Source organism: Delphinus delphis, chromosome 14, assembly GCF_949987515.2.
Source record: "Delphinus delphis chromosome 14, mDelDel1.2, whole genome shotgun sequence".
Classification (NCBI taxonomy): domain Eukaryota; kingdom Metazoa; phylum Chordata; class Mammalia; order Artiodactyla; family Delphinidae; genus Delphinus; species Delphinus delphis.
This window is the reverse complement of record NC_082696.1, coordinates 81,313,901-81,335,176: the sequence shown is the minus strand read 5'-3', so window position 1 is coordinate 81,335,176 and position 21,276 is coordinate 81,313,901. Positions and strand designations below refer to the sequence as shown.

Genomic DNA, 21,276 nt, shown 5'->3' with positions numbered 1-21,276 from the left:
TTTGTTGCTGTACGCGGGCTTTCTCTAGTTGCAGCAAGCAGGGGCTACTCTTTGTTGCAGTGCGTGGGCTTCTAATTCCGGTGGCTTCTCTTGTTGCGGAGCACAGGCTCTAGGCACGTGGGCTGCAGTAGTTGTGGCACACGGGCTCAGTAGCTGTGGCTCGTGGGCTCTAGAGCGCAGCCTCAGTAGTTGTGGCACACGGGCTTAGGTGTTCTGCGGCATGTGGAATCTTCCCAGACCAGGGATTGAACCCGTGTCCCCTGCATTGGCAGGCTGATTCTTAACCACTGCGCCACCAAGGAAGTCCCACATGCACATTTAAATTCAGGGAGTTTTAAATTAGGATACTCTTAACAGTATACAGTAAATGCAGAGTGTTGTTTAAATGTCTCTGAATTTATGTGTGCAAATCATTATATTAGGATTGAGGGTGTACACTTACAAATAGGACATAGTTCTTGTGCTTAATTTAAAATGAAATGTCTATCAGTTGCTTATTCTTAAGCTCTTATACCACATACCTGAATATTTTAAAATAGCAATATTTCACTTAATCTGTAATTAAAATTAAAACTTTGCTCTCCTTTGGTCCCAAGGCTCCTGCTCTTTCCACTTTGATTTTTCTTCTCAGTCATCTCACGGCTTCAAGGTGACCTCATCTTAATCTCAACTAAGCATCTATCTCTGTGGAGTTTTGCCATGTCTCTTGTGATTTTAAAGGTTCTAAATTTAATTGGCTACTGTTTCATTCACTCTTTAATTCGGGCTTTGTGATCTGTGTTCTCTTCAAGGCCACACCTTCCTAGAAATAATAGTAATAAATATATTTATATATTTTAATCTTTGTATTATTTACAAATGTAATATTTAAACTATCATCTAGGAAATTATTAAAGAGAAATAAAGACTAAATATTCAGCTCCCTAGGGTCCATCTAAAGTCATCCCTGATTTATAATCTTCATTTAGCTTTTAGTAACCCCGTGTGTGTGTGTGTGTGTGTGTGTGTGTGTGTGTGTGTGTGTATACAAAGATACATGTATCCTCCATTACATACACAAACTAGTAGTGTAATGATGTTAAAACACAAGCATATTATAATACTTCTATCTCATAATTTTTTCTGTTTAAACTGATATTGTTAATGACTGGTAGATTTTGTTTAATATATATTTTTTCTTAATTTTGTAGAATAAATAAGCAAGTAAAAGTGCATAAACTAAACAGAATAGTTATGACCTCGAAAAAATACTGAATTCTTTAAACCAAATACATATCTTATAGTATGAAACTAATTTTTTTAAAACTGTCTACTATTAATCCTGTATTTTCTCAAAATTATGCTTAAGAATAATTTATTATCTTTTAAAAGAAAAAAATGAATAAATCAAATAAAGCAGTGAAACTCTTAGAATCGTTAGTAACTCCTATGGTTGCTATGCATTCTCTCATTTAAAGTAAGATTGTTTCTCTTGTCTGTCTTTACACACGCCTGTTTCCCTTTGGGTTTTATGCCATGCTAGTATTTGATCTGTGTGTGGATCTGATACACTGTTTCCCACCAGCAGTAAATACTGTGGGAGACTGATAGAAGCAGACCAACTTTATTTTTTAATACATATAGATATATAGAAATTGCGGCATTGCATATTTTTAAATGTTTTGAAGTGACTTCTTTGTCTCTTTTGCTTTAGTTTTTACCAGATTCGTGCATCTATGAAAATTCCACCAAGAGTTCCCCACAGAGTAGAAGCTAGTTTGTTACATGCAGCAGGTAAGCCAAGGAATATTTTCAACTGTTTTTAAAAAATGTGAAGCAACATTATAATGACCAATAATAAATTTCATAATTATCTTTATCTTTTAATTACAAATATAAGATGCCAAAGAGCATCATTCTCATACCTCTTATAAAAAATATATTTGAGGCCTCAGTAAAACAGACTTGGTTATAGGTTCCTTGTCTCCCTCTTAGGTTTCTTATGACGAGTGAATAAAAGAAAGTATGTGAAATTTCCATGAAACCAAACATAAGTGGGGGTAGTATCATTTATATCATGTAATCTATAAATTTAACAAATACACAGTGAATGTGGACACATAATTTGACACATGATCACAAAGGTGTTTTATGATAAAGTTTTATAGTATGCGTTTTGAGAATATTTTTCAACCACTTTTTTTTTCTGGTTGATTAATTAGAAAACAAAGGGCCAGAAAGCATAAAATAGACATGTTATAGCCGCTCTTTTATTACTCATATTCTGAGGAGACACACTAGCATTAAAGGATTGGTGGCCCTGACATAATCATTGGGCATTTTTTCAGCTTTCCTGATACAGTATACTCTGTTTCAGTCTAAGCAGTTAGAAAACGAAATGGTTTATGAAACGTACTAGAGAGTTATATATTTCTAATATGAATTACTAGTTTTCAAAGCATCACAAAATAATAAGTATACCTAATATTAAAGCTATGTTGAGCACAGTTCAGTTCATTTTTGAAATTTAAAAATATATTCTGGGAATTTGAAGTGTTGAGGATTATCTTTCTTAGCGTACTATGGATACCAAAATGCTGGTTAATGTTAAAGTTTAATGAATTGTACGTAATGGAGAGTTTACTCTTTCTGAAGACTGTCAGAATGCTCAGGGAGGCCTATTGCTTATGACCAAAAATATGTACCTTTTTTCTTTTCAAAATTAATTTTCTTCTTGGGCTGGTGTACATGTTGGAGTATACATTTATTGTCAATAGATCTTTTGTAAGTCTACTTTCTAGGAAACAGGTTAAAACAACTAATGTTACAGGACAGATTGGTACTGCCTTTTTGACCTTAATCAGCAGACTAAATGTCCTGCTCTGTTGTATCTCCTAAAGTTGCCAGTTGGAAAATACTGTAGACAAACTTCTTTTTTCTGGACTACCTTTTTATTTATATATATTTTCAGCCTTATAGAGGAATAATTGACAAATATCATTTTATATATTTAAAGTGTACAATGTGATTTGTTATACACATACATTGTACAGTACATATACATATGTGATTTGTTATACAGATACGATGTGAAAAAATTGCCATGGTCAAGATAATTAACACATCTCTCACTTCACACAGTTAGTTGTTTTGTGTGTTTGTGGGGAAGAAGGCCGAAGATTTATTCTTAACAGATTTCAAGTATACAGTACTTTATTACTAACTATAGTCATCATGCTGTGCGTTAGATCTGCAGAACTTATTTTTCTTATAACTAAAAGTTTGTACCCTTTGACCTACATCTCCCCATTTCTCCCACACCCCAGCCCCTGGCAACTACCATTCTACTCTCTGTTTCTATGAAACTGACTTTTTTGTTTTGTTTCCACATGTAAGTGATAACATCCAGTATTTGTCTTTCTGTGTCTGACTTATTTCATGCAGCTTAATGCCCTCCAGATTCATCCATGTTGCTGCAAATGACAGGATTTCCATCTTTTTTATGGCTGAATAGTATTCCATTGTTTAAAGAAGCACTGCATTTTCTTTATCCATTCATCCACTGACAGACACTTGGGTTATTTCCACGTCTTGGCTATTGTGAATGATGCTGCAATGAAAATGGGAGTGCAGAATTTTCTTTTAGATACTGATTTCATTTCTTTCAAATATATATTCAGGAGTAGGATTGCTGGATCATTTGGAGGTTCTATTTTCAATTTTTTGAGGCTCTTCCATACTGTTTGCCATAGTGACTGCACCAATTTACATTCTCCCCAACAGTGTGCAAGTGTTCCCTTTTCTCCACATCCTGGCCAACATTTGTTATCTCTTGACATTTTCATAATAGGTATTCTGACATTTTTGTGCTTTTGATTTGCGTTTCCCTGATGATTAGTGATGTTGAGCACCGTTTCATGTACCCGTTGGCCATTTGTATGTCTTCTTTGCCAAGAAATGTCTGTTCGGTTCCTCTGCCTATTCTAAAATCAGATTTTTTTTTGCTATTGAGTTGTTTGGTTCTTTATATATTTTGGATATTATCCCCTATCAGATATATGATTGGCAAATATTTTCTCCCAATCAGTAGGTTGCTTTTTCTTTTGTTGGTGGTGTCCTCTGCTGTGCAGAAGCCTTGTAGTTTAATGTAGTCCCACCTGTCTATTTTTGCCTTTGCTTTGGTGTCAAATCCAAATAATCGTTGCCAAGACCAATGTCAAGGAGCTTTTCCCCTTTGTTTTCTTCTAGGAGCTTTGTGGTTTCAGGTCTCAAATTTAAGTCTAATCCATTTTGAGTTAATTTTTGTGAGTGATATATAATAGGGGTCCAGTTTGATTCTTTTGAATGTGAATGTCCAGTTTTCCCAGCACCACTTTTCAAAGAGACTTTCTTCTCCTTATTATGTGTTCTTGGTGCCTTGTCAGGTATTAGTTGACCATATGTGGTGGGCTGATTTCTGGGCTCTCTTTTTTGTGCCATTGATCTATGTGCCTGTTTTTATGCCAATACCATACTGTTTTGATTACTATAGCCTTACAATGTAGTTTGAAATCAAGAAGTGTGATGCCTCCAGCTTTGTTCTTTCATTCTCAAGATTGCTCTGGCTATTCAGGAACTTTTGTGGTCTCGTACAAATCTTAGGATAATTTTTTCTGTTTCTGTGAAAAATACCATTGGAATTTTGATAGAGATTATATTGAATTTGTAGATCACTTCAGGTAGTATGGATATTTTAGCAATATTCATTCTTCCAATCCAAGAACACAGGTTATCTTTCCATTTATTTGTGTCTTCTTCAGTTTCTTTCCCCAGTGTCTTATAGTTTTCAGTGTACAGGTCTTTCATCTCCTCTGGTTAAATTTGTTCCTAAGTATTTTATTGCTTTTCATGCTATTGTAAATGGGATTTTCTTCTTGATTTCTCTTTCAAGCAGTCCATTGTTAGTGTATAGAAATGCAACTGATTTTTATATGTTGATTCTGTGTCCTGCAACTTTATTAAATTCATTGATTAATTCTAACAGCTTTTTGGTGGAGACTTTAGGGTTTTTATGTATAAGATCATGTCATCTGCATACAGAGATGATTTTAATTCTTCCTTTAAATTCTTTAATTTAATTAAAGAATTTAATTCTTCCTATTTGGATGCCTTTAATTTTCTTTTTTTGCCAGTTTGTTGTGGCTAGGACTTCTAGTACTGTGTTGAACAGGAGTGGTAAGAGTGGGCATCCTTTTCTTGTTCCTGACTTGAGAGGAACACTTTGAACTTTTTACCACTGAGGATTTGTTAGCTGTGGGCTTGTCATAAACGGCCTTTATTATGTTGAGGTACATTCCTTCTGTACCTAATTTATTGAGAGTTTTTATCATGAAAGTATGTTGAGTTTTGTCAAATTATTTTTCTGCATCTGTTGAGATGATCATATGATTCTTATCCTTCATTTAATCCTTCATTTATCTTCATTTCATTAATGTGGTATATCACGTTCATTGATTTGCATATGTCAAACCATCCTTGCATCCCAGGGATAAATCCCACTTGATCATAGTGTTTGATCCTTTTAATGTGCTCTTGAATTTGGTTTGCTAGTATTTTGTTGAGGATTTTTGCATCTATGTTCATCAGAGCTATGGTACACAAAGATATCAACACTTTTACAAATGCAGTGGTGCTGAATGAACTGTGAGACGTGCTGCTTTTCCTGCCCAAGACCATCCCCAGCTTGGCTACCTTTTATGTGTGTCATGTTCCACAGCTTCTGAACCATCCTCTGAAACCTCCCTGGGAATGTAAATCTGGCATCCCAATTGTATTTCCTGCCAGTATACCCTAGAGTAGCCTATGGTGTTGAATGTTTAAGTTTGTATGAAAATTATAGAGAATAATGGTTGATGGAATGTCATGACTTATTAGAGGTTCACAGATATAGTAGATCCAAAATAATGTTCAGGTGAGTTTCCTCACCAGCAATCTGAAAAACAAAGAGCAAAGAAAGGCAGCCAGTTTATTCCAATCTAAGAGGTATTGGTTCCTTTCTCTTTTTATGTCTTTCCTCCCCCAAGATTTGTTTCATTTTAAAATGATATTTAAGAGTTCCTGGAGTATGTGTACCTTTTTAGTATTAGTAAATTTGTTAGGAAAAAGTATCCTTCCAAAATTTTTCTGCCTCCAGAAATTACTCCTATGTATTTGGCTGACTTCGTTTTAATAAATATATATCACTGATTTCTAGACTCATCCTTGCTAACAACATAAATATGTTTAAGTCTCTTTTCGCTTCTGTTCCTTAACAGTTCACGTTTCCTTCCAAGGGCTTGAATTTTCTCTGTACTTTTTGTTACATACCCTATTTTTCTTCTAATTTAGATTTTTTTTTTTTTTTTTTTTTTTTTTTGCTGTACGCGGGCCTCTCACTGTTGTGGCCTCTCCCGTTGCGGAGCACAGGCTCCGGACGCGCAGGCTCAGAGGCCATGGCTCATGGGCCCAGCTGCTCCGTGGCATGTGGGATCTTCCCAGACCGGGGCACGAACCCACGTCCCCTACATCGGCAGGCGGACTCTCAACCACTGCGCCACCAGGGAAGCCCTCTAATTTAGATTTGTGCTTCCATCTCAAGACCTTTTCTTTCCAGCTCTATATTTTACCATGTATCTTACACCAGGTGAATATTTCTGGAAAACTTTTAAGAAGAAGAGAAAAAAATGATGATTTTGTCTGTGAGTTGCAGTAGGCAGGTTAGATGGTTTGGGAATTAGATGGTGTTATACAGCTTATTGCAACATGTTTAAATTATTTCCAGCACAAGATTGTGCTGACAGTGAGAGGCTTGAGTCAGGACATAGCTGTCATCTTATAATAACATCAGTCATGAGAGACAGTGAGTATTTATGGGGCTGTTGAAAACGGAATAACAACAGTGCATTCAGAGATTTCTACAACAGAGAAGTCATTGCCGGTTCTGGGAAGCTGGCTCCAGATTGAAATGTTAGAAGACTATGTACAATTTTGATAAAAAATCAAGAACAACTCGCCATTTCTAATAGTGATAGTAGTTTTTAAAAAGAAACGTATACTGTTTTATTTGATTTTTCGTATCTATCCATCCCTTTTCTCTGAAAAAAATATTTTTATGCAAATAATACCAGCAAAGAGTTAAAAGATCCATTAGTTCAGAAAGATTAGTAGTGCAAACCATAGCTCCTTCTCTGGATTCACCCGCTTTTAACTGTTTCTCTAGCCCTGATGGTTCCCCTACATGGACATTCCACGTCCTGTGACAATTTATGTCACACCACTTCCTCCCTCTCTCCCTATTTTTTAAGAGGTACCATTATTCTCACATTTCTCTTTGATCATTACTGGAGCTTCAAATGAAATATTTAAAGCTCTGTTTCTTATTTCAGCACATATGACAGACCCCTCATTTTCTAAAGTAAGGATATAAACAATCTTACCTCTTTTTTCAAATTTTCTCTTTCCCTCCACTTCCCAACCTGTTGGACATATCCTTTGTTTTATATTATCAAGATTGCTAACATTCATATTCGGATTTGTAACTGTAGTTAAATCTTGTGTTTTTTGTCTATGGATTTATTCCAAATGTTGAAAACAAGTAAACAGCATTTCCATTTCCATGGTAACACAAGAGGAAAAGGGTTTATAAAATTGAAATGACTATCCAACATAAAGAAGGAGGATCTTAAGTTTCTGGCAAGACAAGGCAAATCTAGTTCTCGTTTTGATATTGATCTGGGTCACCTATGAAATCGAGATAGCTATAGGTATATCTTAGGTATTTTAGTAGTTGTAGAGTCAAAGGTGCAGCTTTGTTGTGGTTAACAAAGTAATTCCTTGGAATCAGGATACCAGCTTCCTTTTATGTTACCTTGGAAAACTCAACCTCTGTGAGCTTCAGTTTCTTATCTGTGAAATGTGTAACCTGCTTTACAATAAGTGAAAGTTCATAGCAAACTGTAAAGGGCCATATACATGTAGGATATTGTTATTGGGCTTCTAGTGATACAAGAAAGAATAAGAAGCAGTCAAGTTTGACTCATTTACTATGCCATTTGTGAACCATTTAATGTTGTAAAGAGCTGAAACTTACATTATTAATTGGATGTTTTCCTATGATTTATGTAATTCTTTTATGCAACATAGTAATTAAGCACATAGGATAACATCTCATGTTAATAAGTAAATCTAAATTTTTTTAAAAACATCAATAAAACCATTTCTTGGACAAGAAGCATGAACCAGGATGACCAAGGGCAAGAGGGGAAAACCGAAGGGAGGAAGAGACCTCAGAAAAGTCCCTGGACTTTATAACTTATTACAGAAATCTGGGTACCTGGGCTTCCATTTCTATTCATATAAAGCTCGTGTAATCTGCACAGAGTATTTGAATTTAGACATAACTAGTTTCAAGTCTTGTTCTGCTGTTTACTAGCTTTATGGTCTTAAACAAATTATTCAGTTTCTCTGAGCCTTTCCTAATCAGTGAAATGGAAGTAATCCCTGTTTCACAGTGTGTTTTTTGAAAATTAAGTGAGAAAATTGGGTCAAGAGGCCCAGTGTAGTGCTCAGTAAATAGTGGGTACTTTGTCCTGGCTTCCCATCCTATCTTAACTGCCGTAGATGTTAAAGAGCTGCAATAAGGTGACCTCTAGGATCTCAGCACCCGCTTGATGTAAGGACAGTCTCGGAAGAGGGAGCTACTGGAGCCGTTTGTGTGCCTCTCCCTTCTCCGTGTTTAAGGGTTGGCCTTGCTTGTACACAGGAGAGCTGATTGGTATGGTCTGCCCTCTTCAGCACCTTCTCTGGGTCTTTTCTTCCTCAGTGAGACAGCTCTTCCCCTCTAGTGTGGGGTTCTGTAGTGAGTGTAAGAGTGAACTGCAGGTATGTCTTTGAACTAGTTTATCAGTGTGGCATAGAAGACCAAGCACAGGCTTTGCAGCAAACAGCAGTGGCATTTATTTCCTGGACAACTTAGTTACGTTATCAGAGGCTTGGTATCTATAAAATGGATATGTTAATCCCTGCCCTATAAGATTGCCTAAAGGATTCATAACAATATCCGTAAAGCACAGTGCCTGGCACATAGTTAGTGCTCTATAGATGGTAGCTAGTAGTAGTAGTGAGAAGCAATAAGTAAGTAATAAGTAGTCATTAAAAGTCAGCTATTGTTCCTTTTTTCTTGAATAAATTTGGCATTTTTATTGAATAATGTAACACTGTATAAATTTAACATTGTGTACAATGTATTACTTTGATACATTTGTATATTGTACTTTGATTGCCATTGTAGTGATATTTATCACATTACCTAATTATAGTACAGTATTGTTGTCTTTATTCATTATGCTATGCATTAGATCTCTATGACTTATTTATACTATACTCATTGCAAGCTCATACCCTTAAGCTACATCAGTGTTATCTTCCCACTCCCCCATACAAGGGGATGGCGGGGGTGGGAAGATAAGATTGTTCTTATTTTACTCTCTGTTCGTTATGAGTTTGGCTTTTTTTTAGGATTCCACATATAAATGATACCATACGTACCATCTTTCTCTAACTTACTTCATTTAGCATAATGTGCTCAAGATCCATCCATATTTTCGCAAATGGCAGGATGTCCTCCTTTCTTGTGGCTGAATAATATTCCATTGTGTGTATATACACCACACCTTTTTTATCCTTTCATCTGTTGATGGGCATTGAGATTGTTTCCACATCTTGGGTATTGTGAATGATGCTGCAGTAAACACAGGAGTGCATATATCTCTTCAAAATCCCATTTCCGTTGCCTTTGGGTATACCCAGAAGTGGAATTGCTGGACTGTATGGCAGATCTAGTTTTAGTTTTTGTTTTCCACAGTGGTCAGACCAACTTACACTCCCACCAACATCGTGTGAGGGTTCCCTTTTCTCCACACCCTCGCCAGCACTGTTGTCTCTTTTCTTCTTGAGGAGGGTCATTCTGGCAGGTGTGAGGTGATAGGTAATTGTGGGTTTGTTTTGCATTTCCCTGATGATTAGCCTTGCTGAGCATCTTTTTATGTGACTGTTGGCCATTTTAGTGTCCTCTTTGGAAAAAAAAATCTATTTAGTTCTTCTGTAAGACTGCTGTGTATGGGGAGAAAGAAAGAGAAATTGCCCAAAATTCAAGCAATAATATGCAGGGAAAGTCTTATTACTAAAAAAGTATATTCTCCACTTCGATAAAAGCTTCACAACTAGATAAACATTTGGACTAATAAGAAGTCAAACCTGGTTGAACCAAAAAGAAATTTCCAGCTATTTGTGTTTGACCAGGGTTTTTCTAAGGCTGTCTATTCTGGGTAAGATTCCTTGTGCATATTTGTATTGCATTCTTTTTCCTACCTACCACCACCCAGTGCTTTTATACTGGTGGTAGTGGTTAAAAGAAGAAGGGGGCTTCCCTGGTGACACAGTGGTTAAGAATCCACCTGCCAATGCAGGGAACATGGGTTCAAGCCCTGGTCTGGAAAGATCCCACATGAGGTGGAGCAACTAAGCCCATGCACCACAACTACTGAGCCCGCGTGCCTAGAGCCCAGGCTCTGCAACAAGAGAAGCCACCGCAATGAGAAGCCTGCGCACCGCAGTGAAGAGTAGCCCCTGCTCGCCGCAACTAGAGAAAGCCCGTGAGCAACAACGAAGACCCAACACAGCCAAAAAATAAAATAATAAATAAATACATACATACATAAATTCTAAAAAAAAAAAGAAAAGAAAAGAAAAAGGGGGGGACTTCCCAGGTGGCGCAGTGCTTAAGAATCCGCCTGCCAATGCAGGGGACACGGGTTCAAGCCCTGGTCTGGGAAGATCCCACGTGCCACGGAGCAACTAAGCCCGTGTGCCACAACTACTGAGCCTGCGCTCTAGAGCCCACGAGCCACAACTACTGAGCCCGCGAGCCACAACTGCTGAAGCCCACATGCCTAGAGCCCGTGCTCCGCAACAAGAGAAGCCACTGCAATGAGAAGCCCGCGCACACAACGAAGAGTAGCTACCCCTCGCCGCAACTAGAGAAAGCCTGCATGCAGCAACTAAGACCCAATGCAGCCATAAATTAAAATTAATTAATTAATTGATTAAAAAATAAATAAAAGAAAAAGGGAAGTCTGGAAATAGGGGCTAGGTATCAGGAAGAGTTGGCCCAGGTGCTTTGCCTTGGCAGTGGCTAACTGGCCACTTGTAATGAAGCGTCAGTATTTTGCAGTGCTGCTAGAAGAACCATCTCTTTCTCCCCTGTTAGTTGTTTCCTTAAGCTCTGCCCAGACACCAACCTTTCAGGGCCTTCCTTTGACAGACACTGAAATGTTGTGATAGATTTTTCTGAATTGTGAAGATTTTTCATGACTTGACCCCCATCCTACATGTCTGACTTTATTTCCCACCATTGTCCCTGTGGATTCTCTGGAACAAATTCTCTGGGCTCTAACCTCCCTCCTATTCTGTGCACATTCCTCCCCTCATTGTCTCCTTTGTTAGCCCGTAGATGCCTCCCTTAGGCACTGAGGAGTTTCCTCTGCCATGTTGTCATAGCGCTTTCTATAGACTTCTTTCAACTCTTAGCATCTTAACACATTTTTTCCAATTCAGAAATGGAATTCTAGTGCAAACAAACAGCAAGAATCATTAAAGAAAAATGCTTTTAAAAATGAGGCAAGTTTAAAGAAATATATAGCTAGAGACAATTCATATTATGTCACTAATTCATTACTGTTATCAGGAACTGAATAATTTCAACAACTGTGAATGGAAAAATCACCAGAAAGTTAGCTCTTGCAATAAACTCTTGCATAGATTATGAAACTTGAGTCCATTTGGCATCACAAGCCTCCACTTCCTTTCCCTGGATTCAGCGGCTTCCTTCTGTCACTGCCATTTGTGGTCTTTTTACCTGGCTGAAGAGACAGTAATAATTACAGTGCCATTTGCTTTGGCCTCCGGAAATAAGGAATTAGGAGATTATCACATTGTACTGCAATTATTTGCTTGAATGTTTCTATCCAAACTAGACTGGGAACTCTGAAAACAAGGACAGTGTTCTCATTTATGTTCATATCTCTTAGTTCTCGTTATTTTAGCGGCAAATTATGGTTGAATGAATGCTCACTTGTGCACAGAATAAATGAGAGATACCAATGCTAGCTGTTTAACCAAAAGAAATGGAAATGCAGAAAGATGGTGATAGGAATAAGATCTAAATTATCATGATTTAATGGAAGTATTTGTAGGCCTCTACCACAAGTCTCTCAAAGTGTAGGTTTGATGTTTGGGTTAGCAGATGACTGATAGGCAAAGTGAAAATAGAGTCATTTCAACAAGGAAATAGGGCACTAAATTAAGAAGTTAGATGAACGTTCAGTTCTTCAATAGATACTTGCTGAGTGCCTATTATGTGTAAGACATGGTCCTCACTCGTAAATCAAAGCAATGAAACGTGTTTATGTGGTTCCTAACCTCATGGATGGAGGTTATCATCAAATAAGTGTTAAAAAGCAGGGAGGCTTTCCGACTCAAGACAATAAACTGAGTACACACATATGTCTTGGTCTTCTTGTTTCCAAGACTCCTCAGTAATAGCAATGAAGGAGTGTAAGAAGGAATAACAAAAATATTTCAGTGAATTTTGAAAGACAGAAAACAGAAGTAGGAGCTGAACTACCTTTTCAGGATACTTTCCCTGCAAGCGTGCAGATGGGAATAGCAGATGAAGGAAAGTGAGAGGCGGGCCTGAAAACAGGGATAAATTAAAGGTCTGTAATCAGGACAGCTGGGCACCCCAGGCCCAAGTACAGAATGTCAGGAAATTAATGTTAACCTTAGGACGAAAACCTCAAGGCTTCTCTCTAAATAAATTGCCATGGGTTACTAACACTCCAGAGTAAAGCACTCTTTTTTTTTTTTTTTTGGTAAAAAACACGTAACATGAAATTTCCTCTCTTAACAAACTTTTAAGTGTTAAGTGTTGCTAACTGTATGCACATTGTTGTTTGACAAACTCTGTACGTTGAACATGGTGTACCGAGGACTCCTAATTTACCCCAGCTCCTGGCCCCTAGCAACCACTCTTGTACTTACCGCTTCCGTGAGTGCCGATGTGAGATCCCTCGTGTAGGTAGAATCACGCAGCATTCGTCTGACCTATTGCACTTAGCATAAGTCCTCATGGTTCATCCATGTGGTAGCGTATGACAGGATTTCCCTCTTTTTTAAAAAAAAATTAATTAATTTATTTATTATTTATTTTTGGTTGCATTGGGTCGGTTGCTGTGCGCGAGCTTTCTCTAGTTGCGGTGAGCAGGGGCTACTCTTCTTTGCTGTGTGTGGGCTTCTCATTGTGGTGGCTTCTCGTTGCAGAGCACGGGCTCTAGGCATGCAGGCTTCAATAGCTGTGGCTCATGGGCTTAGTTGCTCCGTGGCATGTGGGATCTTCCCGGACCTGGGCTCGAACCCATGTCCCCTGCATTGGCAGGCAGGTTCTTAACCACTGCGCCACCAGGGAAGCCCACCTCCTTTTTTAAGGCTGAAAATATTCCATCTTATATCTCATTTTCTTTATCCATTCATCCGCTGATGGACTTTATGCTTCCATGAACAGCACAGTGCAGATATATGTCTTCAATACCCTGTTTTCAAATCTTTTGTATAAATATCCAGAAGTGGGATTGCTGGATCATATGGTAGTTTTCTTTTAATTTTTTGAGGAACCTCCATACTGCTTTCCATGGTAGCTACATCATTTACATCCCCACCAGCAGTGCACACAAGTTCCAATTTCTCCACAAGTGCTGACCGTGTACCTAATACCATATGAAGTAAGAAATAAATGAAGTTTCTTTTTTTTTTAATTTTTTAATTTAATTTTATTTATTTTTTTGTACAGCAGGTTCTTATTAGTCATCCATTTTATACACACAGTGTATACATGTCAATCCCAATCTCCCAATTCAGCACATCACCACCACCACCACCCCGCCGCTTTCCCCGCTTGGTGTCCATACGTCTGTTCTCTACATCTGTGTCTCAACTTCTGCCCTGCAAACCGGTTCATCTGTACCATTGTTCTAGGTTCCACATATATGCGTTAATATACGATATTTGTTTTTCTCTTTCTGACTTACTTCACTCTGTATGACAGTCTCTAGATCCATCCACGTCTCAACAAATGACCCAATTTCCTTCCTTTTTATGGCTGAGTAATAATTGTATATATGTACCACATCTTCTTTATCCATTCTTCTGTTAATGGACATTTACGTTGCTTCCATGACCTGGCTATTGTAAATAGTGCTGTAGTGAACATTGGGGTGCATGTGTCTTTTTGAATTATGGTTTTCTCTGGGTATATGCCCAGTAGTGGGATTGCTGGATCATATGGTAATTCTGTTTTTAGTTTTTTAAGGAACCTCCATACTGTTCTCCATAGTGGCTATATCAATTCACATTCCCACCAGCAATGCAAGAAGGTTCCCTTTTCTCCACACCCTCTCCACCATTTGTTGTTTGTAGATTTTCTGATGATGCCCATTCTAACTGGTGTGAGGTGATACCTCATTGTAGTTTTTTTGTTGTTGTTTTGTTTCTTTTTGCGGTACGCGAGCCTCTCACTGTTGTGGCCTCTCCCGTTGCGGAGCACAGGCTCCGGACGCGCAGGCTCAGCGGCCATGGCTCACAGGCCTAGCCAGTCCGCGGCATGTGGGATCTTCCCAGACCAGGGCACGAACCCGTGTCCCCTGCTTCGGCAGGCGGACTCTCAACCACCGTGCCACCAGGGAAGCCCCTCATTGTAGTTTTGATTTGCATTTCTCTAATAATTAGTGATGTTGAGCAGCTTTACATGTGCTCTTGGCCATCTATCTGTCTTCTTTGAAAAAATGTCTATTTAGGTCTTCTGCCCATTTTTGGATTGTGTTGTTTGTTTCTTTAATATTGAGCTGCATGATCTGTTTATATATTTTGGAGATTAATCCTTTGTCCGTTGATTCATTTGCAAATATTTTCTCCCATTCTGAGGGTTGTCTTTTTGTCTTGTTTATGGTTTCCTTGCTTTGCAAAAGCTTTAAAGTTTCATTAGGTCCCATTTGTTTATTTTTGGTTTTATTTCCATTACTCTAGGAGGTAGATCAAAAAAGATCTTGCTGTGATTTATGTCAAAGAGTGTTCTTCCTATGTTTTCCTCTAAGAGTTTTATAGTGTCCAGTCTTACATTTAGGTCTCTAATCCATTTTGAGTTTATTTTTGTGTATGGTGTTAGGGAGTGTTCTAATTTCATTCTTTTACATGTAGCTGTCCAGTTTTCCCAGCAACACTTATTGAAGAGACTGTCTTTTCTCCATTGTATATCCTTGCCTCCTTTGTCATAGATTAGTTGACCATAGGTGCGTGGGTTTATCTCTGGGCTTTCTATCTTGTTCCATTGACCTATGACCTGCTTTTATGCCAGTACCATATTGTCTTGATTACTGTAGCTTTGTAGTATAGTCTGAAGTCAGGGAGTCTGATTCCTCCTGCTCCATTTTTTTCCCTCAAGACTGCTTTGGCTATTCTGGGTCTTTTGTGTCTCCAGACAAATTTTAAGATTTTTTGTTCTAGTTCTGTGAAAAATGCCATTAGTAATTTGATAGGGATTGCATTGAATCTGTAGATTGCTTTCAGTAGTATAGTCATTTTCACAATATTGATTCTTCCAATCCAAGAACATGGTATATCTCTCCATCTGTTGGTATCATCTTTAATTTCTTTCATCAGTGTCTTATAGTTTTCTGCATACAGGTCTTTTGCCTCCCTAGGTAGGTTTCTTCCTAGGTATTTTATTCTTTTTGTTGCAGTGGTAAATGGGAGTGTTTCCTAAATTTCTCTTTCAGATTTTTCATCATTAGTGTATAGGAATGAAAGAGATTTCTGTGCATTTATTTTGTATCCTGCAATTTTACCAAATTCATTGATTAGCTCTAGTAGTTTTCTGGTGGCATTTTTAGGATTCTCTATATATAGTATCATGTCATCTGCAAACAGTGACAGTTTTACTTCTTCTTTTCCAATTTGTATTCCTTTTATTTCTTTTTCTTCTCTGGTTGCTAGTCTGCTGGCTAGGACTTCCAAAACTATGTTGAATAATAGTGGTGAGCGCAGACATCCCTGTCTTGTTCCTGATCTTAGAGAAAATGCTTTCAGTTTTTCACCATTGAGAATTATATTTGCTGTGGGTTTGTTATATATGGCCTTTATTATGTTGAGGTAGGTTCCCTCTATGCCCACTTTCTGTACAGTTTTTATCATAAATGGGTGTTGACTTTTGTCAAAAGCTTTTTCTGCATCTATTGAGATGATCATATGGTTTTTATTCTTCAGTTTGTTAATATGGTGTATCACATTGATTGATTTGCGTATACTAAAGAATCCTTGCATCCCTGGGATAAATCCCAGTTGATCATGGTGTATGATCCTTTTAATGTGTTGTTGGATTCTGTTTGCTAGTATTTTGTTGAGGATTTTTGCATCTGTATTCATCAGTGATATTGGTCTGTAATTTTCTTTTATTGTAGTATCTTTGTCTGGTTTTGGTATCAGGGTGATGGTGGCCTCATAGAATGAGTTGGGAGTGTTCCTTCCTCCCCAGTTGTATGGAAGAGTTTGAGAAGGATGGGTGTCTGCTCTTCTCTAAATGTTTGACAGAATTCACCTGTGAAGCCATCTGGTCCTGGACTTTGTTGGAAGATTTTTAATCACAGTTTCAATTTCATTACTTGTGATTGGTCTGTTCATATTTTCTATTCCTTGCTGGTTCAGTCTTGGAAGTTTATACCTTTCTAAGAATTTGTCCATTTCTTCCAGGTTGTCCATTTTATTGGCATAGAGTTGCTTGTAGTAGTCTCTTAGGATGCTTTGTATTTCTGTGGTGTCTGTTGTAACTTCTCCTTTTTCGTTTCTAATTTTATTGATTTGAGTCTTCTCTCTCTTTTTCTTGATGCGTCTGGCTGATGGTTTATCAATTTTGTTTATCTTCTCAAAGAGCCAGCTTTTAGTTTTATTGATCTTTGCTATTGTCTTCTTTGTTTCTATTTCATTTATTTCTGCTCTGATCTTTATGATTTCTTTCCTTCTGCTAATTTTGGGTTTTGTTTGTTCTTCTTTCTCTAGTTCCTTTAGGTGTAAGGTTAGATTGTTTATTTGAGATTTTTCTTGTTTCTTGAGGTATAGCTATAATCTTCCCTCTTAGAACTGCTTTTGCTGCATTCCATAGGTTTTGGATCGTCGTGTTTTCATTGTCATTTGTCTCTAGGCATTTTTTGATTTCGTCTTTGATTTCTGCAGTGATGACTTGGTTATTTAGTAACGTATTGTTTAGCCTCCATGTGTTTGTGTTTTTTACGTTTTTTCCCTGTAATTCATTTCTAATCTCATAGCGTTGTGGTCAGAAAAGATGCTTGATATGATTTCAATTTTCTTAAATTTACTGAGGTTTGATTTGTGACCCAAGGTGTGATCTATCCTGGAGAATGTTCCGTGCGCACTTGAGAAGAAAGTGTAATCTGCTGTTTTTGGATGGAATGTCCTATAAATATCAATTCAATCTATCTGGTCTATTGTGTCATTTAAGGCTTCTGTTTCCTTATTTATTTTCATTTTGGTTGATCTGTCCATTGGTGTAAGTGAGGTGTTAACGTCCCCCACTATTATTGTGTTACTGTCGATTTCCTATTTTATAGCTGTTCGCAGTTGCTAACAAGAAGTTTCTGCTCCTTCCTCCTGAAATTCTCCTCCCTTCCGTCTTCTTTTGATTAACTTTTTCATGGTATTTCAACTCAAATGCTGTATTGTCACCAAAGCCTTTCCTGACTCTGCAGACGTAGTTCACCCTCATCTTATGAGATGCTACAGCACTCTGTCCTTCTCTGTCACACTTAGTGCAGATGGAATTTACAGAATTAGATGAGGGCAGGGAAGGTGGTTTTTTGGTTTGTTTTGGTTTGGTCTGGTCTACTTAGCTTAGAACAATGCATGACATAGGTAATGCAATAAGCATTTAAAATTTTATTGTGAAATGTATCAGACATTTTTGAAGATAATGTAAAACATTATTTTATTAAGTGATAAAATAAACTTCCAGGTACCAACCCTTCATTTAAGAAACAGAATATTATTAGTACCATAAAAGCGCCCTGTGTAATCCTCCTGACTTTTGTATTAATCATTCTTTAGTTTTGCTTATAGTTTCATTACCTATGAGTATATGCCAAGGACGTGTCTGGTTGAGTTTGGAAAAACTGAGTAGCAAGCACAAGTTCAGCTGTGGGGGAAAGCTGCTGCCATGAGAAAGCTGAGCAGTCCCTGGGTTATGGTGTGCTTCTGTGCACTGAAACGTTTCAGGATCCCTTAGGGGAGTTAATGGGCAAGGTCAGGAGTGACTTGTGTGAATCCACACTTCCAAGCCATAGTGTGATGGAATATTTTGTGAGTTCACACATCCAGGGCTCCTGCCAGGGTCATAGTGTGCTGGAGTATTGTGTGAACTCACACACCCAGGGCTCCCGCCAAGGTCGTAGTGTGATGGAGTATTGTGTGAACTCACACATCCAGGGCTCCCGCCAAGGTCGTAGTGTGATGGAGTATTGTGTGAACTCACACACCCAGGGCTCCCGCCAAGGTCGTAGTGTGATGGAGTATTGTGTGAACTCACACATCCAGGGCTCCTGCCAAGGTCGCGGCATGGTGGAGTATTAGATAGCCAATGTGTGGAATAGGCTGGTTTACATCTACACTTACCGTTCAGTTTTCCTTCCTTCAACTCTTAGGAGTAGGGCAAAGCAGAAAACCTCTATGAGGGGAAAAGACTGCCCTCGTATGATCTAGGCTATAGGGCAGAAACGTTCTTAGTGCACCCTCAAGCAAATCAAGTGCTGAAAGGAATCTGGCCAAGCTTTTAATCTGTCCTTAGGTTAAAAAATGGCCCCATGGCAGCACAGGTCTTTCAGATGATAGACCTCGGTGTAGCTGTGGGTTGAGCACACTGATCCAATCTTGGTCAGTCACCTCTGTATCTAAGACAGAGGACCTCTTTGGAACCTTCCTTCCTGTCTTCCTAGGGATTCCCTGTACCTTCCTTGTGCATTGGATCTTGTTTCCTAACACCTATTTTGTCTCTTGGTTTACTCTCTCATTTTGGTGGAGCCTATTCTCTATTATCTTGTTGGGGAAAGTGGTGTAGGAAATAAATATCTCTGAAACCTTTAGTGTCTAAAAATGTCTTTATTCTGCTCTTACACTTGTTTAGCTAAGTATGGAATTCTAGGTTGGAACTCTTTCCTTCAGAATTTTGAGAATATTGCTCCATTGGCTTTTGGGTTGCAGCCTTGCTGTTGAGAGTTTCAAAGCTTTTCTGGTTGCTAGTTCTTTATATGTGATCCTTTTCCCCTTTCAAGAATCTTGTAGAATCTTCTCTTTGTTTTGGCTGCCCTAATGGCACACGATGATGTACCTCTGGTCTCTCAGTACTCATTGGGCCCTTTTCCTCTGGAAGCAGATGTACTTCAGTTCTGGGAAATTTTCTTAGTTTGTTAATCATTTTCTCCCATTTGTCTTCTCTGTTCGTTCTTTATGGAACTTCTGTCATTTAGATGGTGGACCATCTTCACTGGTTCTCTTAATTTTTAGTTTTTTTCCTCTCCTTTTTTTCCATTTATTCCTCTTTGCTGTATTTATTAGGTTACTTCTTCAGCCGTAACTGCTTTTTTGAGCTTTTTGCTTTTCTTTATCTCTTTTTTTTGTCTATCTCTCTTTCTCCTTCCTCTCTCCCCTCCTTTTCCTCACTCCGTCTCATTCCATTTTTTCTTTTAAAATTCAAGTGCTCTTTTGTTCTATGACTGTTCCTTTGTTATAGCAACATTTTCCTTTTTAACCATTGATTGTATTGAAGTATAGTTGATTTAGAATGTGTTAATTTCTGCTGTACAGCAAAGTGACTCAGCTATACACATACATACATTCTTTTTATGTTCTTTTCCATTATGGTTTATCACAGGATATTTTTTTTTTTTTTTTTTTTTTTTTTTTTTTTTTTAAACATCTTTATTGGAGTATAATTGCTTTACAATGGTATGTTAGTTTCAGCTTCACAACAAAATGAATCATTTATATATACACATATGTTCCCATATCTCTTCCCGCTTGCGTCTCCCTCCCTCCCACCCTCCCTATCCCACCCCTCCAGGCGGTCACAAAGCATCGAGCTGATCTCCCTGTGCTATGCGGCTGCTTCCCACTAGCTATCTACCTTACGTTTAGTAGTGTATATATGTCCATGCCTCTTTATCGCTTTGTCACCGTTTACCCTTCCCCCTCTCCATAGCCTCAAGTCCATTCTCTAGTAAGTCTGTGTCTTTATTCCTGTTTCACCCCTAGGTTTTTCATGACATTTTTTTTTTCTTAAATTCCATATATATGTGTTAGCATACGGTATTTGTCTCTCTCTTTCTGACTTACTTCACTCTGTATGACAGACTCTAGGTCTATCCACCTCATTACAAATAGCTCAATTTCATCTCTTTTTATGGCTGAGTAATATTCCATTGTATATATGTGCCACATCTTCTTTATCCATTCATCCGATGATGGACACTTAGGTTGTTTCCATCTCTGGGCTATTGTAAATAGAGCTGCAATGAACATTTTGGTACATGACTCTTTTTGAATTATGGTTTTCTCAGGGTATATGCCCAGTAGTGGGATTGCTGGGTCATATGGTAGTTCTATTTGTAGCTTTTTAAGGAACCTCCATACTGTTCTCCACAGTGGCTGTATCAATTTACATTCCCACCAACAGTGTAAGAGGGTTCCCTTTTCTCCACACCCTCTCCAGCATTTGTTGTTTCTAGATTTTTTGATGATGGCCATTCTGACTGGTGTGAGATGATATCTCATTGTCGTTTTGATTTGCATTTCTCTAATGATTAGTGATGTTGAGCATTCTTTCATGTGTTTGTTGGCAGTCTGTATATCTTCTTTGGAGAAATGTCTATTTAGGTCTTCTGCCCATTTTTGGATTGGGTTGTTTGTTTTTTTGTTATTAAGCTGCATGAGCTGCTTGTAAATTTTGGAGATTAATCCTTTGTCAGTTGCTTCATTTGCAAATATTTTCTCCCATTCTGAGGGTTGTCTTTTTGTCTTCTTTATGGTTTCCTTTGCTGTGCAAAAGCTTTTAAGTTTCATTAGGTCCCATTTGTTTACTTTTGTTTTTATTTCCATTTCTCTAGGAGGTGG

General features: G+C 38.0%; 1 protein-coding gene across 7 annotated transcripts in view; it reads left to right on the top strand.

Annotated features, from left to right (window-relative positions):
- Positions 1–21,276, top strand: part of FAM135A (family with sequence similarity 135 member A) — a 129,635-nt gene that overhangs the window by 31,287 nt on the left and 77,072 nt on the right. For all 7 annotated transcript variants that reach the window (XM_060030397.1, XM_060030402.1, XM_060030401.1 and 4 more), the window contains one exon: positions 1,694–1,773. In XM_060030397.1, the coding sequence (XP_059886380.1) occupies positions 1,694–1,773 (80 nt within the window). The remainder of the gene's footprint in view (positions 1–1,693; positions 1,774–21,276) is intronic.